A 27,123-nucleotide genomic window follows, 5' to 3' on the forward strand; every position below is an offset into this window, starting at 1 on the left:
TTTGTCATAACCCGTCGAAACACCCGGGTATAGAAAACTCAAACAGTCAAAACGAGAGCAAATCAGGCAAATAATTGACACCTATAGAATATCTGACGTCGGCTTGGTTTATGAGATTGGCGACAGACCGCTGGAGAAAATAGTTTTGGCTCTTTTTGTTGACCGCCGGTCGACCTCGATTGGTTCTAATGCACTTAAACCTACCGCCGTTGTAAATCTTTTTTACTTTCTCGAATTCGAAAGTGCAATGATTTCACATACATAAAACCTGCGTGGCTCGCGAGTCAGCTTATGACCTCGAAATAATCTGATCACCACATTATGTTAATCACAGTGTACAATGAATAATATGAAGGATTTATGAGTTGGCGGGTGTTTTCGTGGCACCCGTGTGTACCTCATATTGTACAGTCTATTTGAAAATGACCTCTACTCAACAATGATTTTAAAGACTAACATTTTTCTGACCACGCATTCAACTTCAAGTTTTGAAAAAGTACATCATCGGAACCACTCTATTATTGGTGTGTATTGTTGAGAATACGGCCCCGCCTATTGAATAATGGTATAGTCAGGTCACTGTGGGGTCAATATTCATGTTTGTCATCGCGGAACTTGCAGAAGCCATACAAGATATCGATGTTCGATACTTCTATATTCAATTCGTTCGTTCGCTCTCCTGAACAACAAAAAACATCACTCAAAACCAACTCATCACATTCCAAACTTACCTAGCTACACTCAGTTCGGTAGATAAGTTCCAGGCATCAGTCGTAGTATAAATGCTGACGTCGATTTGTTGACGTCAATGAAGTCGGCGTCGACGTAATATGTATTTTTACAAATGTATTTATTTATTTGGCGTTAATTAGAGGAAAATCACATCAGAGAGTTGATGACGTATGTATTACAATATCGTGGGTAGGCTAAACTGGCCGTTTTGTTTATCGCTATTATTGCCTACTCCCACCGTATCCGTACCGCCCATCGTCTGTAACTTGCACGCGATGTTTGCACACGAACGAACGCCCAATGCCAGTCACTCAGAGTCGTCGGTTTTCTTGCTACCCAAGTTGAAATATATGCAATTATGAATGTCATTTTTGAAAATTCACTAATGCATGCAACAATACAAATTACGATGAACCCCAATTTATTGTTGTTTAGATTTTGTCAACAGTGTTATAAATATAGTGCTGCAAAGTCAGTAGTAGGGCCTAACCACGTGAAAGACGTTTTGAACTCGTTCCGTACTTGCTATATTCAAGCTGAAATCAGTCAAGTCATTACGTGTTTTATTTCGCATATTTGCTATATTTTAGCACCCGTACTCAGAACCCCACTTTGACATTCTGTTTGGCATGTTTCTACGTTCATTTCGAATCCTATTTTGTCTTTTTTTTCAACGCTCAGTTCGACGCTGTTTTTGTTTTTCCACGCTCAGCTTGACGCTCACTTTGTCGATCTCACTTTGTCGATTTTGGAACCTGCATTACGTCACTCGTACTTTGAAAGTACGGCACATTACGTCACTCGTACTTCGCTCGTACGAGCTCGTAGGTCTGCTCGTAGTTCGTCCGTTTTGAGACGATTAGATAAATGCTTAGAAGGTGAAATGTTAATAAAGCCAAAGAAGAGTAGGGACTTTACTTTCTCACATTCCTGGCCGCTGGGAGTTCGGGATCAACGGTGTGGGAAAAATCGATCCCACACTCTCAGAAACCGTCCCACACTCTGCAGTAAATATAACACGAGCTCTGATTGGATGATAAACAGTCTGTTTTGTTCCACGCGCAAAATGTTATCCAATGGCACGACGAGTAACACACAGACCAGAACTACAAAATAAGCAGGTCAAAGTACAGTGGCAGACGACAGACTTGTCACGATTTTGGATAATGTTGTACATGTCCAATGTGAATTTAACGCATTTTGTGGTCATGTGAGAAAAAGAATCTCACACACCAAGGACCTGGGATCAGATTTCTCACACGAGTTGGGGATATTTTGTCTCACACGAGCCGCAGGCGAGTGTGAGACAAAATATCCCCAACTTGTGTGAGAAATCTGATCCCAGGTCCTTTGGGGTGTGAGATTCTATTAGTCTCATACATTGGTGTCAGACTATTGTTGATGTTAAATACAATAATTTTGTATTAATACTTGAACATCTGAGATACAAAAATTACACATTTTACTAACAATGGCAGCTGTATTTGTTATTGGATTTGTTTCCCATGTACAATATGATTACATAGTGATAATTTTTCTACATTTCAAAGATTAATGATACAGTTTTGAAGATTAGAGATGTCACAATAAATGAAATGGGCACATACAGTTGTATGGCATGGAATTCCTATGGTGAAACACATGAACAGAGTGTGTATGTTTCCATGAAAAGTAAGTTTTTAACTTTTGCCATTGTTGATACAGGCATTGAATTAACATCAATCATGGTCCCTCTATAGGGACCGTGCATCAGTGCATAATTGTAACCTTGTTACTGACTTTAATGATGAATCAATGAAATGTATACAGTTATTTTGAAGTGACTAGTAAACCCCTTGTGGCTTGGTGTTCTTTTTTCATACTACTACTACTACTATCTTAACAATTACAGGGACAAGTCAATCTTGTTTAGTCTTTTTATGATATCAAGAAAAGATGGAATACTTGCATATTAAAAGTCACTCAGTGAACAAAATGACAAGATAACTACAGAAGTGTCAAGAACTACCTGTTTGCTGATTGCAAACAAATGATTATGTCTGTGACCTCTAGACGAAAGAGATTTTTCCTATTTGGACTTGCTTTCGTCTGACAAATAAACATTGTCCTTATCTATTTGAAAGCCACTCTAATTCAGATTTCATAAGCCTGTATGATATCCCAACTTCATGCAACAGTGGATAATGTTTAGCTAGTCATGGTGAGAGTTATATACTGAAATATTTGTACTTGATTTTCTGGTACAGACCATAAAATATTTCACCAAATATTTTTTCTTGTCTGGCTGCAAGGTCATCTGAATATTCTATCGTTGAATATCTGGTTGATAATTTGTCCATACAGATATACCAGAGGTTGTGAATGTGACATTGAGATATGTTGATAGGAGCACTGTTGTAATTGACTTGCATCTTGGTAATAATGATGGATATCCAATCAAGTATATTCAACTGGAATATCGTCAATTATACAGTAACAATCCAGATTGGATAATCCTGCCAACCATTCAATGTGAAAAGGAAAAACAGGTATTACAACAAAAAAATTTACAGCCTTCTGTTTGTTGTCATATGAGATATTTGCAAGCGGTATTTTACATGGTTTAGTCTGATGTCAGTACTGTTATGAAGAATCACTTGACCATGATAACTTGTATTCACAAACACCTTTAACAATGTCGAAGGAATTGACAGAGAAAAGTTATTATTGCTGTAGCTTGGTAGCATGTAAACAACTTTAATTTGCTTGGAAACATTAATAAATTTTAAATTCTCAAAGTTGCTTGTGAACATTGTTAGTAATAAAATCTGTTTGGTTATACAGACTTCTTACACCATCAGAAACTTGGACTGGACTGGACATTATCAATTGAATATTCAGGCGGTCAATGATATCAGCAAATCTCCAACCACAACTATCAACTTTGCCATGTCACCAAAGATGAAAAGCCGTGTTGTGCGTCAAATCAATCCTACACCTAGTGAAAGTGAGTGAAATATTCAGTGATTGGAATTCTGTATATTGTTGGTATCTCAGAACAAATCAGAAGCTCTAATATCACTGTGTGTTGTAGTATTATCTACCATATATTACCTTGCCCTGTCCGTCGCATTTCATTGGTCGAGCTGAACCATGTGACCGACCACAAATACTCAATAATGGTTTGTTTATGTGCGGGTGAATATGAATAATATTGTAAACATCGTAACTTTTCAGCTTAAACGTAAATTGTAATTTGTACAACGATAATAATCAATCACAAAATAAATTGAACACTTGTGGGCCAAGTTTAGACACTTTTGAAAAAACTCTGGATTTGCAAATTTTACAGAGCTTGCACTACTCACTGACAAGTCCTAGGGGCCCCGTTGTTGTTCGCGTGTGAAATTTTGACAGTTTTTGGGTTCATTGATAATATAATGTAAAAAACAGACTCCGTGCTGACCATAAACGTTAATTTATGGGCGCGGGCTCGAGGAAAGCCAAAATTAAGCAAATTAAGCAAAGCCAAAATTAATGGGCTGGGCAAGCCTCGCCTGTTAGTTTTTGGCTTTCCATTCGCCCTTGCCCATAAATAAACCTTAATGGTCAGCGCGTCATCCGTTATTTCTATAGTGTGCCTTCATGGTGGTTGTTGCAATGGCTTATTATTTCAAAATCTTCTATTGAAATGTGATGGAAAAAACTACAAAATTTGCAGTTCAACCTCAGCAAAATAAGTACAGAATTATAAAATTTGCAAATATCAAAATTTCATGATCAATTTATTAATACAAAAATCTGTTGAAGTGTGTTGAGAGGAGACAAGACTGCTGAATGTGATAAAATGACATGATTTGTATGCACGGTGTACTGCAATATATCTATAAGTATTAAAGAGATATTTTCTGTCATTCAAAAATATTCTAACTCCCTGATTTTTTGGAGTTACTCCATCTTTATGTTCACCTTTTTTATATATTTCTAATTCACTGTTGTCATAGCAAACAAAGATTCTGATGTGATATCACATATACTTTAAGCAATAATCTGTAAACGTGACAATCCTTACATAAACCATAGACAACAGAGGTAGTGAAAAGTGTGTTCTCAATCACTTCCTTGGCTGTGGGCATAATTTTCTCCTATCAGTGGCCTGTGCAAATTTCCTTTCATTTATATTTGCCAGTGACTTGAGGCCAACATATACTACTTTATCAAAAGCGTGCCAATTAGTTTTGATAGCAGAATCATAGATACAATTATTTTCTTGCATTTTTATACAAGCCATTATGGTTTTGGTAGTGTGCCTTCTATAAAAACCAAATGATGTTTCTCAGGGAAAGGTTTTCTATGATACTAAAAATATTTATGTGTCAACAGTAATGTGTGAAAATTCTGAAATTGATTTGAAGTGTTGAGAAATGTCCCAACTTATGTGAACACTGGTTCAGATGACAAAGGATGTGAATGAGCATGTAACAAGGCAATACAAAATCTCTGTCAATATCTGATGCAATAGAAGAGGATGTCCATGCTGTGGCAGAGGTTAATAATATAAGGTGTAGAAAAAGCAATGGGTCAAGCTTTTGTAATGGGAAGAATTAAAGGCGAGGCATTATTGTTGGGGAATTTGCATAGGGAAATTAAAAGGAGGACAGCTTTTAAAGCAGGAATGGGAAAGCATACTGAGAGATCAGTTGTGAACAGCTTTTGTTTTTCCCTCCAAATATTTTCTTTGGTTAAAATATGATGGAATTGTATATTAACACATTAACCCTCTCACTACCAGTCCATGGAACATTCCATTGTTTTCGATATATTGTATTAAACTACATTCATTGAAAATTGGGTGAAATGGTTGAATAATCCCTGCTGTAATTCTTTGATCTTGACTAGTTTACTATCTGTATTAAACACTCTACAGTAAAAATCTTTCTGTTTCATCAAGAAACTTTCTACATTTTTCTTACAGTACCATCACCAAGCAATTTATCAAAAGTTGGTTATATTTTCTTCATCACTGTTGGTGTTCTCATAGCATTTTCAATGCTTCTCTTCATCTGTATTGTCATGGTGTGTTTCTGCCAACAATTTTGTCAGCGACTTCGTACGGGTAAGTCTACAGCTGATATTTTATTTATTTCTACAATATCCTTCATACAATCTGCCTTTGATACAATTCAGTTGTTGTATATTTGCTAAGTAGTAGGACAAGACTGAAAAGAACAAAAAGTTTACAACTTTATGTAACATTAATGTTTTTCACCAAATGTATACAATATTTACAAATGTATATACACCTTTGGTGGAAATAAATGTGAAAACAGTATATTCCTCACAAATCACAGTTTTCATGAATTCTTTTTCCAATTTTCTCTGATGCAATATAAGGCAGAAACAAAAACTGTGTTGCTACTTTTAATATTTATTTATTAGTTTGAAAGCTGTTATTCCAATCCTATTGAAGGAAATACATAATTTGAAATATACATAATATTATGTCTGTGATTATCACATTAATTAAAGTCATTCAGCATTTTTACATCAGCTAATTTCTAATTTGCATATTTAATGAACTATACCAATTAGGGACATAAGACTGGAAGGACACAACCAAAGTTGATGAAATTGCTATGTATGTTGATGATATAACAGTGCTGAAAGACATTTAGCATTTTCATTCCAGCTGATTCATAATTTTCATGCATTATGCTTTTTTTCTGCTGAACCTGTACATGATGAATATTGCTGATGATGTTGATCATAACAAATTTTGATGAAGTTTAAAAGTTGTGGCAGTAGTTTCAGAGAAAATTGTCCAGTCACAGACAACTGCAACATATACTGAAACATTGTAAAGGGAGCATTTTCAGTTCATATCTGGTTCTGTTTTGCCATATAACTTGATGGTCAAATATTAACAATTGGCATTGTAATAATACAAAAAATTAGGTCATAGGTCATATTTACCTGATGAAGAACATTGTTCATTTCCTTGATTTGTATATTTAGGCCACGTGTAAATTTTTCTAGTTCTTCGTTAAGTCATTTATGACAATAGACCCTGTGTCAAAGTTCAGTTTTTGCAACTCAAACATGTACCCTCCAACATTGAAAGTGGATTATGTGGTCACAAAGGTATTTTCAAAACTTGCAGACTTCATATCATTCTACACAATATTATTATGGTTCAACGTTGTCTTGTTACTATCTTGCCATAAAAAATAGAACAAAGAATAAATATGGTCACTATGAATCTCATTTCTGGTGTTTAATTTTGTCAAAGACATCTCGAAAATATCAAAAATATGCAAAACTTTTTGTGCCAATGCTATGTTATACAATGTTGACTTGATTCTGATATTTCTGTAAAGATTACTTCAGCAAAGGGAAATAAAATTATGCTGTATCACAGCATGTATCAGTAATTCTCATAATATTTTAACAGTATTGTGCCACATGAACCAATGTAAGATGTTGTTTTTTTGATCTGAAAAGTCCAAAATATCTGATGGTAACCTCACTTGAATCACTATGGATATACTTTGAAGGGTAAAATCATTATTGAAGGGAAGAACTGACAAAAGACAATCCAGATAATGTTGATTACTTATCAAATACAAAATTTGAATCTTACTCATAGGGAGTGTATTTGATGATGAGATCTACGTTGGCCCTGGAATTGAAAACCCAAACTTAACCACAGAGAGTTATGAATTAATGGAAGTTGATTTTAATGCCATCCAAAGACAAGGCAGTGAAGAGCAACTGATACCAGCTGGACAAATAATCCGCTGACTTTGAGTGAGAGATGAGCAGAGAGACAGTGAAGTAGCAGAGTATCAAGAAAGAGACACACTCATAGATGGAGACAGAGATACTGAAAGTATTACGGTACTACCCTTTTCAGTGATAGAGCGCGAAGCCACTGCAGTGAACTGCAATAAAACTGCTCACACTAATTAGTTTCAGCTGTAGCTGAAAAGTCGAAGGTCAAAGTCGACAACATTGTATGTCCCATGCAGACAGTTTGTCTGGGGAAGTTGAAATAAAAAAGATTTGTACATGGACAAGTGCATGGTAATGTTACATTGTATCTTAATCTTGAACACAGGGTGCCAATCGTAAACTCTCATTTACAACTCGAGCCTCAGACAGAGCTAGTTTTGCCTTTGTACAAGCAGACTTTTTGGTCTTTATCAAGTAGCCTTGTTCAACACCAAAGTGGCCACGGCTACAGCTGAAACTAATTAGTGTAAGCAGTTTTATTGCAGTTCACTGCAGTTGCTTCGCGCTCTATTTCTGCAAATGGTTGTAGTTATGAACAGTGTCAATACCTAGATCATTTACAAGGAAAAATATTCATGATGTAATTTTCTGTGAGAAACATTGGATGAATTTTGTTGTCTTGATTTTTAAATGAACATTGTTCTACTTGAAATAGTTTTGAAGTTTTCAAGGCAAAAGAGTGCAAGTTTTGAAGTAAAAATCTGAAACTTTGTGATCTACCAGTAAGTCTCAGAAAAAATTAATCTTACGCTAGACTTTTATTGGAAATACCTTTTAAAATGAAAGATCATATTCACAGTCAATGGAAAAACCATTTTTCTCATTTTTTCTTCAGTTTTTTTTCCATCTTTGAGGTTGAACTTTCATTGTAAAATAAAATATGTTGTTCAATATTTGTCCATGTATGTTCCTCAACCAACAATAAAAATATATGTAAAGAACAAATTTGTCAAAAGTGCTGCTAAAATAAGTTTTGAATGCTTTCTATTTAATGGCCAAAATTTCAGTATATTACAAAGTATGGAAACAGTGTAGATGCAGGTTGGTATTATATATTTAATTTGGGGTTATTATTTTCAAAAAAGTTGTATTTAGACCATGCAAGAGCCCTTTAGCAAAAACTTGCATTTCAGTATCACAATCTAATGAATTTTCAACTGAAATCATATTCCTTTTGGACAATACCCAATATTCTATCCGACAATGTCCATGCATGAAAAGCAATGTTTTTTTATTTTTATATGCATGCATGAAGTGTCTAATTAAGGAGAATGAATCAAATACCTTTGAGTGTGATTAAGTCTGTCCTGAATGTGAACACCTACGTTCTGGGTGCCAGTTATAGTATCCTGTCTAGGATTCATTGAACAAGTTATAATTAAACTGTGCTCATTTATTTATCCTTGATATTCCTGGCTAATGTTGGATACCCAGTAAATCCATTAGAAAATTTTCACTTCCTCTGAGAACCAATAAATTTGTGCATCTCCAGCAAAGCTCAGGTATTTTTCCATCCTTTGTCTTAATCAGGTGCGGCCAATTGAGCTGTTCGTGCAAAAAGGTGTTCGTGCGCAGTTTTTCAGTGGGCAGGCAAATTTAAAAACTAATCAGCGGGTGGGGAGGAAAAATCAATATTTAGCGTGGCCAGGGAAGAAATTTCATTATTTTCAGTAGGTGGGGAGAAAATTTTTGACAGCAGGTACCTGAAAATATGTAGAGGGAGGGGAAAGCCGTGGTTGATGATAGAACGTGAGGGGTCCGAGATTAAGCGCCAAACTTAGAGGGAAGCAATGTTCAAAGGTATACTGCTAGCTGCTCGCACGGTTTTGCATTGATCTGGGTTGCCTAGTGGGCATCTAGTGGGCAATTGGGAATTTCAGTAGTGGGGAGAGGGCAGTGGGGAGCTTGAATTGTTGTGGGGAGAGGGGAGCGGGCAGACCATAGATACTGGAGGGCAGTGGGCATCAAAATTCAGTTGGAGGGCACATTTTCCGTGTATGCCAGTGGGAGGGCAGTTACAAACAGCTCTACTTTTGCCTCCAAATTTTAGGTCAAGGTCAAAAATATGTAAAATCAGTACATCAGCCTTCAAAACATGTTTTGTGATGATTTTGCGAAATTGATGAAATTTACCAGCTGGCAGCACCTGTCTTAGTGTTGCCTGGCATTTTCAAAATCTTGTAGACTCTACTTAATTGTTCGTTCGTCATTTTCATTGTTGTTGTCATTATACTTTCTTGCAAAGCCTCCATCTGTTTTGGTGTTTGTATCTGCCATTTCAATGTTCTTGTCTTTTCAATGTACAGCAATTAAATCATACTTACAGTTTACTGTGTAGTCCGTCTGTGCTGTAGCAGGTTTCTCTAATCCTGACCAATTTCCAATTCAATCCCAGTGGTGCCTCCAGAAATTGTTATACGCCTCACATGGGTGTCGATTACACCGGTATTGGTATGAACTGGGTTTATTGACAGGAGTGTTGAGAACGTTACAATAGATTCTCTCTGACAGTACTGGTCTGTTCAATGGCAGGCCTTGAACTCCACTCTACTCTCAATTGAGTGTTCATTTTAATAGTCCATGTCTTTTGTTGTTTTTAATACCACAGTCCTTCCACACTGTGGTTTTACTGTTTGCTGCAAACACTGTGATTTTACTGTTTGCTGCAAAGATTATCATGATGGAGTATGCAAATGTTGTATGATATTTGCAAATTTTGTCTGTTAAGGTGCAGTTCTCTTACACTTCATAACAGTCCAAAAGTGGGCAATAGTTCACATTATACAGCCCTATTCAAGTGTTTAGTATTGTTCGATAAATATCGATAATTGTCAATTCATCAGCAGCCATTATCAGTATTTAATTTCTGTCAAAATTTCAAATCTATAACCAGTCAGTCAGTCCTTCATTTCATTCATTCATTAATTCATTGATTCAGAGGTCTGTAACAGGTCAAGCTGATCTATTGTGAAATACTTTCCTAGTGGATTTACAGGACATCCAACCCCCAACAGCACTAAAATATCTTTCCATAGTTTTATTTTCAAAACATTGTCATAGATTGCAGATTGTTCTCAAGAGTCCTCACCCAGCAATATAAGTTTAATGTCATGGCACAATAATCCTTTCACTAGGTTTGATAGAGTTTGTTTGTTTGCTTTAGTAAATGTAGACCTGCAAAAAGGGATAAGATTTTTCTGCGGGAAACGAATTTATGTGAAAATGCAAACTTTTATTTGAAAGTAGGCCTCTGCGATTCTGTGAAGAACTTGGTGAATATTGATAAAATCTATCGGTATTGACCTGAGGGAACATCACTTGAACAGACCTGGCACAGTGAACTTGGAAGAAGGTAGATTTGCAGGTCTAAAGTTACTTGTCTTTGGATTAACAGAGAATACACAACCCGTTGGAAAAGTTAACCCTTTTACCTCTTTGGTTTGAACCAATCCCATTGTTTTCTGCGGTAAAGATAGGGACTGGTCAGTTTCTTTGGCCGGGGGGGTTGGGGGGGTGGGGGATGGATTCACGGAGGGGTCACCATTAGTGTGTTTTTGAATCACAATACAGGCTCATACTTGCTAAATTAATTGTGATTTTCGGCTCACCCTTCATAACTTTAATATATGAGATGTATACTTTTCAGTGCGACCTTCGGGCGTGTAACTTTACTATATCAGTCATATCAGAGATATCTGGATATTTGCATATTGAAAGTTGGTTTTGCAAAGCATCCTGCTAGCCACAAATTGCATCATCCGGTCAAAATTTTAACACGCCCTTCGGGCAAGTAACTATGATGTATCAGAGATATCTTGATGTTTGCAAATTGCAAAAGTCTGTTTTGCAAATTGTATAATTATGAAATATGCAGTACTTTTCTTGTTAGACTTAACATGGTAACATTTCCTGCCGACACGTTTGCCGTAAAGTTGCTGATTTTATAATAAATTTTGTACTAAAACCCGGCAGTCACAGCACTTGATCAAATGATAAATATGAAGACTGTAACCACAGGAAAAGTGCTTTTGTTGCCATTGCTCATGGTTTCACTGTTTGAAATAAAACTCTTAGACTACAAAGTGTGATTTGTTGATGGCAATTTGTCAGGGAAACTGAATACTGTTTACGCTTTAGAGTTTGAATCACATAAATCGTCGCATTTTGTACTCCATATTGAATATTGGGTATTTCTTGGTGTTGTGAAGAGATACTATGTAATTCCTGTAGTCCATGTGGATTCCCCTTCCTCTGACTCACTGTCAGCAATGCGGAGCTTATCAAATAGGTTGATTTTCCGTTGTCGTCCGTCATCGTCTAGGTCAACCGTCGTCTGTCAACAACTGCCTTCTTCTCTGAAACCACAAGCCCGATTGCTTTGAAATTTGATATGCAGTGCACTTAAGGTGACCTTAGTCAGATTTGTTCAAATCATGGTAAAATTTCCATATTTGTATTTTTAGGGCATTTTTGCTGTTTTTGGAAAAAAAATCTCTGAAACCGCAAGTCCTATTTGATATGCAGCTTACTTAAGGTGACTTCAGTCAGATTTATTTCAATTGTGATGAAATTTGCATATTTGTATTTTTTAGGCACTTTTTGTCATTTTTGGTCAACAAATTTGTTTCATCAAAACTGTTTGTCTGACAGCTTTGATATTTGGTATACAGGTCCCTAGGGATGAGCAAAATGTGATATATTGAAATTATGATGAAATCTACAATTTTGTAATTTTGGGGCAATTTTTGCCATTTTGGTCAAAAAATGTGTTTCTCAAAAAAAACTGGTCTGATAGCTTTGAAATTTGGTATACCAGCTCCTACAGATAAACTACATATGATTTATTGAAATTATGATGAAATCTGCAATTTTGTATTTTTGGGTCAATTTGTGCCTATTTTGGTCAAAATTGTGTTTCTCCAAAACTACTTGTCTGATAGCTTTGAAATTTGGTATAGGGCCTACCTGCTCCTACAGATTAACTAAATACGATTTATTGAAATTATGATGAAATCTGTAATTTCATTATCTTTTGGGCAATTTTTGTCAGAAAATTTGATTCTCAAAAAACTACTTGTCAGATAGCTTTGGTTGACATGTTCTTAGAGATGATCTTAATGTGATATATTCAAATTATGATGAAATCTTCAATTGTGTATTTTTCAGCTGTTTGTGCCATTTTTTGTCAGGCCACTGAAATGAACTATCAAAGATTTTCCACCTTCATCTTACACATGTGTCACAACTAGTTGAATAACAGGTCTATATCGGCCGCTAGGTCGCTTGTTTGGGGGGCAACGAACTATATTTGCGTGTTCTGGAATACTTTACCTGTGTATGCTGTAGTTAATTTGGTCACAACGAACTGTCTACATGGCAGACTGCCACGTAGTACTTTGCAGTATCAGAGGAGAGAAGACTACTTGGCCAATTCAAGCTTGGCAGTAGATGGGATCACAGCAAGGTTTCAAGTGTACAGCCACCGGTAAACAAATGGTAAGTACAGTATTACCAGTACTAAATTATCGATTGTTAAAGAACACGGACAAGCATAGTGTATGTATTTACTAAATTCTTGGATTTGAATTGAAATGAATTCATTCTCAGTTGGCATTGTGTTCTTACTAGAAAGTCCATGTGGTACACTCAGTTAAATTAAAATAGAATAACTGGACCTAGTATCCATATAGTAATCACAGACTGGTTTCTATCCATTAATATATACAGACTGATTTCTACCTGATGAACAATATAGTAAACATTACTATTTTGCTCAATTTCGTCGTTGTTTTTGATGTTATCATAAGTTTCTCACTGAAGTTTCAAATTTTTGGAGAGCAGGTATAAAAACTATATACTGCGTCTTCAGTTTTCGATGTTGCCTTTTAGGTAAACCTTTTCCTTTCTAAGCTTCCAATTTCGAAGCATTTGTCTAAAGATAATCAGTTGACTATTTTATAATCTCTAAAACATAATGTACGGCTGTATACCATAGACTTTTGAGTGCTCTTGCGCTCCACTGTCTACTATAAGTTACTTCACGCAAAACTTGAAAAGGAGGCTGCCGCAAACATAGTTTACCATGCAACTATATTTATTAAAGATAAAAACATGCGTGGTTATGAAAAGCAAGATTCTTACTGCACCTTAAAGTAAATCGACCCCGTCGACCGCCAGTTTTGTAGATGTCTTGAAAGCGTTCTGACAACAGTTGTTTAATCCTTGCTCAATGTAACCATGATCCTTTACATGGATGTACTGTGAACAAAATATGACTTGGCTACTTTGGCCATACAATACAGTGGTATGCGTGTATCACTGTACAGTGTTCACAAGTGACCACGTCACCGTTTATCCACAGGTTGTAACTTTACACTATAGCCTATCCGGGGTTTTTAGCAACTTTCCCTACCTGCTTAAAATTTACGATCTAGTACAGCAACGTCTAGTACAATCAATATTATTCTAAGATTTGCATATCTTTCGGAGTACTTTTAGAATCACGTATAGAATCGATCAAACCAAAGATCAGGAAGAGGCAGGCATTGTCCATAAAGTGCATGAGGGTTCGATTGAAAGATGACATGATGACGCAGGCAACGTGTTCGATGTCCTTACTGCATGACATCTCTCATACATTGCCATGATAGATGTACACCGTAAACAAATGTTCTTACGTGTAGCCCCTCTACTATGACAAAACAGATCGACATGCTTTGTACAATTAAATATTGCTATATCTGTACATTTATTCGTTCAGATAGTCAGTAAATAGTTAGTTTACGTGGCAGTGTTTGGGCGTAAATCGCGGGATCAGGCACGAGTAACGTACCCGACTGTATGCTTCATCTTTCGGAATAGCCCTTACGCCAGTTCACGAACGATAATCATCAACGGAATTATAAACCAACCTTGCCATAAATGTGATTGATATGCTTGTTTACACCACATCAATGGCGTGCAATGCGATTCAAGTACTGATATTTCAAGCATTTTCTGGTGAGGAGACAGTTGCTATAGCGACAAAGCTGACTGTTAACGCTTAATGTGATGCAGGCAGTACTTAATCTATTGAAATATGAAGCATGTTGAACCCTTCAAAATTTCTGGATTAATAAATGATCATTGTGCAATTCTCAGTCCCCATAACCCCAGCACTACCGGTATTACCGCTGTAACATATGCCAGGGTCATGTAGTATATATGTAAACTGCTGACCAACACCGCCGTTTTTTGAAGTTCAATACTTGCCAACACTCTGCAATGGTGACAATGATATAGCACAGACACTCAAAACAAACCGAGAGGCTACTTTGAAAAACGCAAATTAATACGCGAGGAGTGATGTTATAAAATATAAGTGTTGTGAAATTAGGAATTGACATATCAGTCATGGCAGTTTATCCCATCAAAACAGAAACTGTATGAAAATTCCATACATTAAGTGGAGAAAGAACGAAATCTCCTCCTGATAAGTTTAAAGAAACTTAACCAACTACAACAATTTAGATAAAGTAGACTTAGATAAATAGGTAAAAGATTGAGGCGTGTATATAGAATAAGAAGTTCAGATAACTTCAGCCCTACGGTTCTTAGAAGTGGCTTTCTTTGGGAAACAAGAAAAAGGCATTAGACGAGGAGGTAGTTACTGTAGTGTTATAAAGATGTAGACCCTTAAAGCGGAGAAAAGAAACCAGTACCCAAGCAATTATCCATGGGTGAAATACATACTGCGAGGTTGAACTCGACGCTGTCTTATGACCACTTGTCAAACATGAAAAGGGGAGATTTTACGGGGTTTAGTTTGATAGAATTATTTTCAGCGATACATCGATGATGTCTGTGTAGTCAATAAAGGAATGAAGGGCTTGTTAGCATTCAGCTTTGACCCCTCTCCGATTTCAGAGGCCGACACAACACCTATTTGAAGGATTTGCATATCCATTGTTTTAGCGAATAACGTGATTTCAATGAGAAAAGGGTTCGCCAACATGAGTTAGAATTTTAGAATTTATTGACTTATATGTGTACTGCATGTACGTGATGAATTATTCAGTTTGTACCGGTGGCAGTGCGATGTAATTACCAAACATTTCCTGAGATCATAACAATGATTGAGAAAAACTAAATAAATCATAATGCGAGCAAAGATTTGGGCAAGTTATAGAATATAATATTTATGCAATTAAATAGTCATAACAACAAGGTGTCTTATGGTGTTGTACATATCATATCATAAAAAAATTTAATTAAGAATCGATGTGACACTTGCTGAGCAGATCTCCTTCCGAAATTAAAAAAAACGTCTGACAAGTTCACATTGCTGAGAGGAAAAATGGAGCATATCCAATGGGGAATCTAGTTCCCATTGTAAGGGACATGACTTGACCCTTAAAAGAGTTCGGCGAACACTTTCTCTCAAAAACCCCTTTTACCGACAAGATCGATGTCAATTGTGATCGTTAGGGCAGCAAAAGTGGCTAAAATACATGTTTTCTTCTGATTACGCCTGATTTAAAGCCATTAAAAATCCAAACACCCTTCAGATCTCCCGGGATCCATTCTAGTTTGAGTACGGTTGACTTTTTGGTGAGCTCTGGTCATCTTTGAACGAGAAATTGATGAAATTTGGTGATAATTTTCAAAAATTTGACGAGGATTGTTTGACATTGAGGGCGCAATTTCATGCCCTAGAAACTAAGGAACGGGCCAGACGATCAACTTTGGTGGGTAGCGTAAGTGAGGAAGAAAGTATCAAATAATTGGAAAATTCGCTGACGTGATTTCAACCCTAATATAGGAGGAGATCGGTTTTCAACTTCAATGTTGATGTAATATTTTAAATGTCCTGTAAAAACAGTTGTTAGGACGATACGCACTGGTTGTTTACAAAGACTAGAATGGCAAATATGTGGTGGACTGTATGGATATGACTGATACTTTTAAAGAAAGGTAACCCACCACAACAACTGGAGAAGATAAAAAAGTGAGGGGCGTGTAGATGGAATCGGGACGAAGTTTAGGTTTATTTTAGCGCTACGCTTCTTAAAAGTACAAGAAAAAAGTATTCGGCGAGGACATAGTTCCTATAGAGTAACTTATAGGATATTGTAGACCCTTTGTAAGCGGAGAAAATAAACCAGTCGCCAAGCACTTATCCATGGGTGAAATACATACTGCGAGGTTGAACTCGACGCTGTCTTATGACCACTTGTCAACCATGAAAAGGGGAGATTTTACTGGGTTTAGTTTGATAGAATTATTTTCAGCGATACATCGGTGATGTCTGCGTAGTCAATAAAGGAGCGAAGGGCTTGATTTAGCATTCAACTTTGACCCCTCTCTGATTTCAGAGGCCGACATGACACCTGTTTGAAGGATTTGCATATCCATCGTTTTAGCGACTACAGTGCTTTCAATGAAAAAAGGGTTCGCCAACATCGGTCAGATTTTAGAATTTATTGACTTATGTGTGTACTTACTTGATGTGCGTGTTCAGTTTGTACCAGTGCGATGTGATTTCCAAACATTTCCTGAGATCATGACAATGATTGAGAAAAACTAGATAACTCATAATGCCACCAACGATATTGGCAAGTTATGGAATACTATACAAACTTAAAAAATGGGTAAAATACATGTTTTCTTCTTCTAACGCCTGATTTAAAGCCATTATAAATACGAAACGTTTCTGATCGCCTGGAATCCATTGTTGTTACAAGACAGTCGACTTCTGATGCACTGTGGTCATCTTTGAACGATAAATTGGTGAATTTAGGTGACTTATAAAAAACAAATTGACGAGTAATTTTAGATAAAGGGCGCACTTTCAGTCGCCTCAACCTATGGAATAGGCCAGTGAATCAATGGTGTGCTAATAGTTGATAATTTCATGTACATTTACAATTAGTTGTTGTTTATTTACAGACCGAATATTTTGAAGTGGATAAACCATGATGACGATCAAAGGCTGCTTCACATTTATTGTTTTCCTCGGATTAATTAGCGTTTCAATATGTTTTATCAAGGTTAAATTTCACAATGTACTTCGCATTGTTGAAGTCTTGCCTCGGTAAGTTCACATTGAGGTCAAGACATTTTGTCATCCCACTCACATCAGCCATATCCTTTGAACCTCCTTCAAGAAAATTAATGGAGCTACGTCAACGTATTTCATTGTTTACATTTATTGAGAATATTATTACAATCACAACTGGCATACTCTGTATATTACGTGTAAATGTTGACAACATGTCACCATACTTTACAAAGAGACAACCCTTCGATGTAAAAAGTACAAGAATTATGGAAATTTAATTTAATACACATTCACGTGATACTTATACTCGGTGGAGTCTCCGCGTATTTCCATGCAAAGAGTTAATGGTCGATAGGAACTCCCCATGCTATGAAGGCAGAAGAATTTTGTATCGTATTGTAAAGTCATCTACATAAATTTCTTTTGTCTGGAACAAGTTGCCAAAACGATAAAACTAACAAAAGATGAGATTTCAAATTAAAAACGATACTGTTATGTTCTTTCTTGCCATTTTGATAACAGATCAAAAAATAAACCCACTCGGAGCTTTATGCATACACCTCCACCAGCACCGATTTTATCGTTTGATACGTTGGATCAACTTATGCAAAATGACTCTGGACTTAAGAAAACGTTACGTATCGACGGCCCCTTGGACGTGACTTACAAAGATCTACCATCTTTGCAGAGACATGTAGTAACATGTTCGAGACCACCAAAAATGTATAAAAGTTATCATAAATCGGTAAGCCACCTTTTCATCGATCCCACCTTGTCAAGGTTGTATTGAAAAACGAAGTTTGCTCCATATTATATTGGATCAGAAATTCAGATACCGGTGAAGTTCAACGACATTAGAAATTCGCTTTGATGACTTAAACATTTGTACCTGTGTTGGAGCGTACGAAAATTGATGAACACAACTTACACCTAGGTTTGGTACGACACACCATAGGTACAAGTGATTCAAAGATTGATAAATCGGAATAGAGAGTACGTGATGAAACTGAAGATATTTACATTATACTCAATGCTTTATTCATTTTCTTTTTTGCCATTTTATCTATGTATCAATGTGTCTATCTATCTATCTATCTATCTATCTATCTATCTATCTATCTATCTATCTGTCTGTCTGTCTGTCTATCTATCTAGCTATCAGTTTTGACGATGACAACAACTACTTACTTATTTACACCTGACGAACATTTTACCACTGTTTTTTTAATTTGAAATGTTTAACAATAACGTAGGCCCTAAGGTAAAACAAGGAATACAAATATCGATGAACAAGGAATACAAATATCGATGAACAAGGAATACAAATATCGACATCACGTGATTGCTTCTTGTTTTCAGACATGTGCAAACAGCCTGCGTAGTGTACAGTCAGAATGGTTCAAGAAGAGATTCAATCCAATGCTGAAATTGTTCCTCGACAAGGATGACGTCAATAATTGGAAAAGTTTTTACAATTTGTCTTTTTGTCCGATATTACCGCTCGGATTAAGGGGCATTACGAGACGGAGTGAGTTGCTTTTTAATAGAAAACTTGTCAAACAATATCAATCAGGAGGTGTAGTGACAAGTAAAAAGACTTTACATTAATTGCATTAGTAGAAAATGCGTGACAACGAAAAAAGTAAATGACGTTAAAGAATGCTTGTTTCATAAAGAGTTACGAAGTCAAAGAAAGATCAATGTGGTGGGGCAGAAGTATTGTTACGTTGCGAATTTTGAGAAAGTCGAAGAACAAGTAATTTTTATGTGTTGAAAAGTAAATTATCATAAAGTAGTTTAGATTTGCAATGCACGCATATTATCTACTACCCTCCTTGAATTACCTAGACTATGCTTCTTTACTTCTTATGCTAAAACAGATATTTTATTTTGATGGTACATATTACGTGTTTGAGATGATGAAATCTATCTTACTACGTTTTCAAAATTCAACCATGGGCCAAAATTAATATATGAATATTTGAAAAAAAATATTTAAAATTAATATATTCAGTCCTTCATCTTTTGTCTGTTTGTTATATGTTTCTTTAAGCATTAATTCGTCTTGTAAACAATGCCAACTACTCATCAGCTCCAGTAATAACGGAACGATTGCCCAATCAGTGTATAAGGTGTGCTGTTGTTGGCGGAAGCGGAACACTGAAAGATTCAAATGCTGGGTCAGAAATTGATTCATACGACTACGTTTTCCGGTAAGTTTTCCTCACAGTAGAGTAGTGTCTACCACGTGGTGCCGTAAACATTTCGGTCTTTCATATTAAATCACGTCAGTTTGTTGGCCATGGAGCTGCTGGCGAAGGATACTATACCCGTGTGTAGATGAACGATCCGGCGACCTCTTAGCCCTAAATCGGATGAACTGTAAATATTTGACAACAATATTGCTTAATAGCCCTGAATGTGCAAACTATAGATGTTGACTTCCTAATTTGTCCTTATATATATATATATATATATATATATATATATATATATATATATATATACACTTTGCTGTATTTATTTCCATCCGAGTGAATTTAAACTGTTTAACTACTTTTGACTATATATATATATATATATATATATATAGATAGATAGATAGATAGATAGATAGATAGATAGATAGATAGATAGATAGACAGATAGATAGATAGACAGATATAGATACACAAGCGCGTGAGAATCTACCACGACTGTACCATATCCCCTCATTTTTGCCTACCTTTCCGTTTTCTCAGCTGCATCTTAGATCGCTATGCCATCGCTGCCTGCAGTTCTTCTTGACCCAATCTTACATGTGTTTTATCATCTTTCTTGTTTTCATAATTTACACCTCAAGTCTGGTAACACTGTGTATTAATCCCTGAACATTGTTCTGAGGAAACAATTTTGGACAATTACTTAATAGGATTTTTATTTTCATTTAACATCAGGATGAACGTAGCAATGTTGACAGGCTTTGAAAAGGATGTTGGAAGTAAAACACATTTTTACTCTGGTTTTCCTGAATCAATGTTCGTTAAAGAGATCAATAACCTCCAGGTAGGCCAAACAGTCATGTTTTATGCATGTGGACGCCATTCAGCTAAATGGCTTATCTGGGTGATGCTTTTGTGGTAGAGTCGTTCCCCTCTTAGCCTAAACTCTAAACGGAGTATTTTCAGTGTATTCTGGCGTCGGAGTTCTTTTTGCCTTCGACTCGATCCGTGGCCAAAACACTCTGTTTAGAGTCTCGGCTATTCCTCTCTACACAAAACGCTAACTTGCTTGTCATTAACCTAAGTTATTGCTAAAATGTAATGTATTTGATATTTATACAATAAGTCATATATGATTGTGGTTTTGATCAAGCGCATTGCGGAAATTTCTTTATGTTATGGTTTATCATTCACAAAAAACGAGCTCATCTTTGGAAACTTCCCAACGTAGTAAAATAATACACATGTCACCTAGAGCAAACAGTGCAGTTAGTAGTACTATGTAGTCTAAGACGTTTGGCCCTCCAAACAGAGGCCCATGTTACGGGAGAGGTTAGTTGTGGGTCCAGAGCTGTGGTGTTTTTACAACTGTGGTGGAGGCGTAAAAGTTGTAAAAGTCAAAATCAGCCCGTAAAAAGGCAGGAATCCCGTCTGAAAACACCACAGCTATATGGATCACAACTAGGGACAGGATAGCAGATATTAGTAACCTCAACAGTGGAGGCTATTACAATGTTTAACTAGCTATTTGAAGAAATGAGAAAGCTTCTGAAGTATAGTAATCATCATGTCATCAGGTTTCCGATACATATTCTACCCTATACAAAACAGGTGAGCCGATCTTCACGCACTGCAGAGTTCCCTACCATCTTTCAGTTGATTCTGACACTACTAAGGCCACACATAGGTCATTTTTATGTTGTTTGCAGAGAATAAAGTTGAAGGATGCTTATTTGTCGCTCTTTATATCTTTGTTTCACATTGTTGTCGTTGAAAGTACATATACGGAAACACTGTAAATGTCTTCAGGCTTGGTAAATTACTATAATTGTGTTCTGGCCGGGACAACAGTGACATACTACAATTCATGCTCCTTTACTCAATATATTTTATGACTAGGCTTCTCTCCAGCACTTTGCATTTTTAGGGATTTATGATCTATGTAAAGTTTCCTTTCCGAAAACTTTGACATATACAGTCTCAACTGAATTCCTTGACTAAGTTTCCTGCAGTTAGTAATCGTTATTTTAACAAATCCATGACTAGATCACCAAATTCCGATGATTTTCCCAGGGTAATCTGACTCTCAATATGTCGTAAAACATTTTCAGAATGCTGTGTCAGAATACTTTAGCCAGTTTTTGTTTATTTTAATGTTTTAACCCTGTTTCACAAAGAGTGAATATTGGTTGATACAGATAGTGTTACATTACTCAGCGAAAAAGTCGTTATAGATTGAATACCTTTGGCTAGACGTATCACAAGACTATTTACAGTGGAATGTTTGTGTTCACTAGGCACTAGTTACTGAACAGGATCATAATCTCTGTCCGTAACACAAAACTTACATACAAATTATTGTTAGTTGTCCATCACCTTGAATCTTCTTCTCACCATGGATGTAAAAAATAGGTTTTCAAATGCATCACGGTATTTTACAAACTCTTTGAGAAGATTTGTCACATTTGGTCCCCAACATTTTGAATAATTGATTTAATTACTCCAAACTCTCTCAACTTACAAAAACCAAAGTCATCGCAGAGATGTTTTTGTACTATAATACTTTGATAGTTGAGATAAAAATGCTTCTAAAAGTTTATTAACATAGTGACAAGACAAACTCTCTCTTTGTAGGTATGTTTTCAGAAGCATAATGATAAAGACGTCATGTGTACAATAAAAAGTAATGTTGAAACTCACAATTTGTTGGTTAAAGCTTGTTTCATTTAGCGGCTTGGTTCATTGAGCAGATAATAATTGTCCCTCATTAATGTAATGTCAAGCTTATTTGCTAAAGCACCAGATGCATCATTCATTTGTATGCAAATTATCCCAATAACCAAATTGACTACAACAAGTAAACCAATGATGTCACCTCTAAGCAAACACTTCAAGAGTTGAAACACAGAGGTTGTTTATGATTGGTCCATATCATCATATTTCGTTGTCTGCCTAATCTGTTGACGCTATGGATATACACAACATTCATTGTCATCAATCTTACATCCAATGGGTTATATATATCATCTAACACACTGTTGGTCATCAAATTTAAAGGTGTTAAACATTGATCTGCGTGCTACACGTGATGTCAAAACTTCATTCTAATCAAGGAAGGAGGTACATGGTTCAAGTTTTCATTGCAATCAAAAATCTAGAAGTCAATCAATCCAAATTTCAAAATTAAAAGATGGCATTTTCACCAATCCTTAACAATAATATGACATCAGATCAATTCAAGCAATCGTTATCATTCAAGGTAAGTAAATCACCAGGTCCAGGAAACAATAAACAAAACAACACCAAAAACAACAACAACAACAAAACTCTGACAAAATCAATAGTGCAATCTCAAGCCACATTTTAAGTGTACCCTGCTAATAATCTTTTGTCACATTTCTTATAGGATGTGTTTTTCATCTCCCCCTTATTTAAACAACTTAACGTCAAATGGCTGGAGTCTTTCCTCAATGGTAGAGTCATCAGCAACCCTGTACTGTAAGTTATGCATCTTTGTTTCCAATTATATATACATATATAAAGTAATTGGCCTAAATTCATGTTTCCTGACAACAGGTTCCATGATTGTGTTTCCTTTGTTTCAGATATTGTCATCTCAATCGTGCTTTATGGTGCATTATAGATTGATATTGAGTACTTAAAATGCCTTGTTCACATACATACAGTTACATACAGTTAGTGACATAAATAAATGAAAATTAATATAAATTGTTTTACTAAAGGCCCAATAACTTTGACTTTTGACAATCAGATGTGTTCAATCTTTTGTTGGATATATCAGATAATTTCTCTTTGTCTACTTCCTACAACATTTAAAATACAGAGTATATTGCATGTTGTGTGTTCTTTTATAATGTTGATAATCAAAATGCAGTTCTTGACTTTAATTCAATTATCAAAGGACTAACAATGCACACCACAAAGAGACACTCCTCAAAGGACTAACAATGCACATCACAAAGAGACACACCTCAAAGGGCTAAACAATGCACATCACAAAGAGACACACGTCAAAGGACTAACAATGCACATCACAAAGAGACACACCTCAAAGGACTAACAATGCACATCACAAAGAGACACACCTCAAAGGACTAACAATGCACATCACAAAGAGACACACCTCAAAGGACTAACAATGCACATCACAAAGAGACACACCTCAAAGGACTAACAATGCACATCACAAAGAGACACACCTCAAAGGACTAACAATGCACATCACAAAGAGACACACCTCAAAGGACTAACAATGCACATCACAAAGAGACACACCTCAAAGGACTAACAATGCACATCACAAAGAGACACACCTCAAAGGACTAACAATGCACATCACAAAGAGACACACCTCAAAGGACTAACAATGCACATCACAAAGAGACACACCTCAAAGGACTAACAATGCACATCACAAAGAGACACACCTCAAAGGACTAACAATGCACATCACAAAGAGACACATCTCAAAGGACTAACATTTCACATCACAAAGAGACACACCTCAAAGACAAGGTAGATACTGGGTACCTCAAAATGCTACAGAAAGTAGAACAACAAACTGTGGTCATAACAAGGTTAACAAATTACCTTATTTATTCCTGTTTACACTATTTTGTATTCATTCTATTACAGATCATGGAATTACTTCGGAACAGATTCTTGGATTGATCCTAAGCGAATCCGAATCCCACATCCAGATTTTCTCCGTTATTTTCATTATACTTTTTTAAACAACAAGGGATTTTATCCTAGTACAGGTAAAGCAAATCTATAATACGGTACATGCCCATCTATTGAAGGCTACTGCACAGTAAAATTTAGCATACAACTTGTATACCTCAACATTTAGAGCCTTTTGATTGAGATATGAACAGAAAAAGTATGTTAACTTGAATAACAGCACTGACTTTGAATATTAAAATTATAATTTCTTGTAAATGATGCCTTTGCTCACATAAAAAAGACAAACAGTCTCTGGTCAAAATTGATATCATGTTATTTCTTTCAGGTGCAATCATGACAGCCCTGGCCATACAAGCGTGTGACGAAGTCAAATTGTTTGGGTTTGGAATCACAAAAACTTCAACGTTGCATTACTATGATGACGTTAAAACTTCCAACAGTGTTTTACAGCGATCGTATCATGACTTTGAAAACGAATGGCAACTATGGAAGCTCCTTGATAAGGAAAAAATTCTCACTTTTCATCAACACAATGTTACTGTTTTCAGCAACATGACACAATTGACCTGAAACACAATAAAAATAAACTTGATTGAACCACACAAAAACTTCAGTGTCTGAATCCCAACATTTAAATGTTGGCGCTACAAACTACTGTATGTCAAATTTCCTTTTGTGAAAATACTTGGTTTATTTCGTATATTGTTGTGTACTCTGCTGTCTAAATGTACAAATATGTCATCAAATTCAGGTAGGAGTGGATTTGATATATGTGTCCCTATATGAAGACAGAATATACACAACTGAAATACATCTCAAGTGGATAGCCTGTAATATCAGCAACCTAAGAAATAATGAGTCTCCTATAGCATGTTAAATCACAGGGAAGCTAGGACAAACAAAGAAACAACCAAACTCAAGATGCCACATCGATATCACTACAGTGATACTGATGTTGTCTTGAATGTTGCATGTGTTGTTTAGTCACTTATTTCAAGTCTTATTCAATTTGTTATTTTCTCTGATATTTATTTACTTGTTTGTTTGTTTATCCTGGCTTCCCTGTGGTTTATACATGATTCACTTTATTTGTACTCTGTCACCAATCAAACTTTCAGTCAATCATAATGACAGGATTGCATGTGAGGAAAAAAAAATATTTATGCAAATATTTCTCAAGGCTTGAGGTGTGTAACTGTATCAGACTTTCTTTAACTAGAATGTACGTATGTAGTCAAACATCAACATTTACAAGAAAGGTAGAGTTATAAAATGGCATATTTTTAAAGAAAAATTGTTACTGTTGTTGACACAATGTCAAAGACAGATTTTAGTTTAAAGTCTTTATGAAATCGCAATACTGTTAGTTATGTCACAAACATGTTTGCACGTGCATATTCCTGATAAGATTAAACACAGATGTAAACTTGTTTCAAACGATCAATAACGAAAAACAAAGGTTTGAAAAGGTAAACATTAGATTGGTACAAATAGAGAACAATAGGTTTACAAAGTCCTTTTTAATTGCATCCTATGTATTGCCACCAGACTAATTTCCCTTTCATAGCACCATGTTCACATTCATCAGCAGGAATTGCACCGTTTACTAATTCTGCAATCCCACAAAATGATATCCTACATTGATCCTCTGGTATTATCAAGGTCACTCCACAAACCCTGGTATTATCATGGTCACTCCACAAACCCTGGTATTATCATGGTCATTCAAGAAACCCTGATATTATCATGGGACCAGAAACTGTACCAAATTATAGCAAGACCATGAGATTCCTACAAGAGTGCCTATCAGACTTAGTTCAAAATTTCCTCCAAAATCCTGTGAACATCCAAGAGATTTCATTGTATTCATGTTAGACTTACAAATTGTCAATGCCCAGTGAAGGTCACCATTCTTATATTAAATACTGGATGGTAACCATTCATTTTGAATTTCTACATTGATCTGACCGGTATCTAACTGAAATGTTTGGTCTTTATATTTGTAAGAATAATTTGTGTGGTTTTTTAAAACTTTAAGTTCTGTAGTATTTTTCATTTACTCCTATTTAGCGAGGAAACCTCTCTCAATGTTTATACATTTATTAGGTTTGTACAACTTTTAATGCTTGTAAACTTATCCTTTATAAACACTACACTTTTTAGACATTGCAACCCTTTACACACTTTATTCATCTTTTCTCTTAACAATGATTGTTCAAAGTGTATCATTTTTGTTTTTTTTAATAATTGCTTTGTCATCTTTTTAAGAATATGTATTGTTGCATCGCCTATCACTGTTCAATGTGGATTAGAGGATTTACATAAATAAAGAATAATTACTATTATATTGCCATGCCCTGCCCGTCGCATTTTGATTGTTCGAGCTGAACCACGTGACTGACCACAAATACACAGTAATGATTTGTTTACATGCCCGTGAATATGAATAATAAGATTCAAAACTCAAAGTATCGTAACTTTACAGCTCAAACGTAAATCATAATCAATCACAAAATAAAATGGAGCACTTGTGAGTCAAGTTGAGATACTTTTCTGAAAACATCTCCGGATTTGCCAATTTTTACAGCGCGCGTGACAGTGCGTCGCGTATTGCTCAGTTTCTGGGGCCCAGTTGTTGTTCGCTCCGGAAATTTTCGCAAATTTTTACGGTTT

At 35.8% G+C, this 27,123-nt stretch overlaps 3 protein-coding genes across 4 annotated transcripts in view; 2 read left to right on the forward strand and 1 right to left on the reverse strand.

The window, feature by feature from the left end:
• LOC139145811 (contactin-1-like) overlaps positions 1 to 8,438 on the forward strand; it is a 47,991-nt gene extending 39,553 nt beyond the window's left edge. Inside the window, exons 7-11 of one of the 2 annotated variants that reach the window (XM_070717200.1) lie at positions 2,283 to 2,403; positions 3,076 to 3,260; positions 3,556 to 3,718; positions 5,687 to 5,827; positions 7,358 to 8,438. In XM_070717200.1, coding sequence (XP_070573301.1) covers positions 2,283 to 2,403; positions 3,076 to 3,260; positions 3,556 to 3,718; positions 5,687 to 5,827; positions 7,358 to 7,512 — 765 coding nt within the window. In that variant the 3' untranslated portion in view covers positions 7,513 to 8,438. The remainder of the gene's footprint in view (positions 1 to 2,282; positions 2,404 to 3,075; positions 3,261 to 3,555; positions 3,719 to 5,686; positions 5,828 to 7,357) is intronic. The other variant, XM_070717199.1, reaches the window with a different exon arrangement.
• Positions 1 to 9,977, reverse strand: part of LOC139145810 (ABC transporter G family member 20-like) — a 47,200-nt gene extending 37,223 nt beyond the window's left edge. The window contains exon 1 of the mRNA XM_070717198.1: positions 9,828 to 9,977. The gene's annotated coding sequence lies outside the window, so the exon portion shown is untranslated. The remainder of the gene's footprint in view (positions 1 to 9,827) is intronic.
• A 2,943-nt stretch (positions 9,978 to 12,920) lies between these two features.
• Positions 12,921 to 26,626, forward strand: LOC139145814 (CMP-N-acetylneuraminate-beta-galactosamide-alpha-2,3-sialyltransferase 1-like). Its single transcript, XM_070717204.1, has 9 exons — positions 12,921 to 12,999; positions 17,431 to 17,575; positions 18,065 to 18,287; positions 18,902 to 19,070; positions 19,596 to 19,755; positions 20,479 to 20,587; positions 23,150 to 23,241; positions 24,400 to 24,524; positions 24,776 to 26,626. The coding sequence occupies exons 2-9, from the start codon at positions 17,457 to 17,459 to the stop codon at positions 25,018 to 25,020; spliced, it is 1,242 nt and encodes a 413-aa protein (XP_070573305.1). The 5' UTR covers positions 12,921 to 12,999; positions 17,431 to 17,456; the 3' UTR covers positions 25,021 to 26,626.
• The last annotated feature ends 497 nt before the right edge of the window (positions 26,627 to 27,123 follow it).

This window comes from Ptychodera flava, chromosome 12 (assembly GCF_041260155.1).
Source record: "Ptychodera flava strain L36383 chromosome 12, AS_Pfla_20210202, whole genome shotgun sequence".
NCBI classification, from domain to species: Eukaryota; Metazoa; Hemichordata; class Enteropneusta; family Ptychoderidae; genus Ptychodera; species Ptychodera flava.

What these genes read in the sequence shown, in the direction of transcription:
- LOC139145814 (XM_070717204.1), top strand. Translation starts at nt 17,457, where the DNA reads ATGATGACGATCAAAGGCTGCTTCACATTTATTGTTTTCCTCGGATTA. An exon ending in TCATACGACTACGTTTTCCG is followed by an intron (nt 19,756 to 20,478) that starts GTAAGTTTTCCT and finishes ATTTAACATCAG; the next exon opens with GATGAACGTAGCAATGTTGA. An exon ending in GGGATTTTATCCTAGTACAG is followed by an intron (nt 24,525 to 24,775) that starts GTAAAGCAAATC and finishes TATTTCTTTCAG; the next exon opens with GTGCAATCATGACAGCCCTG.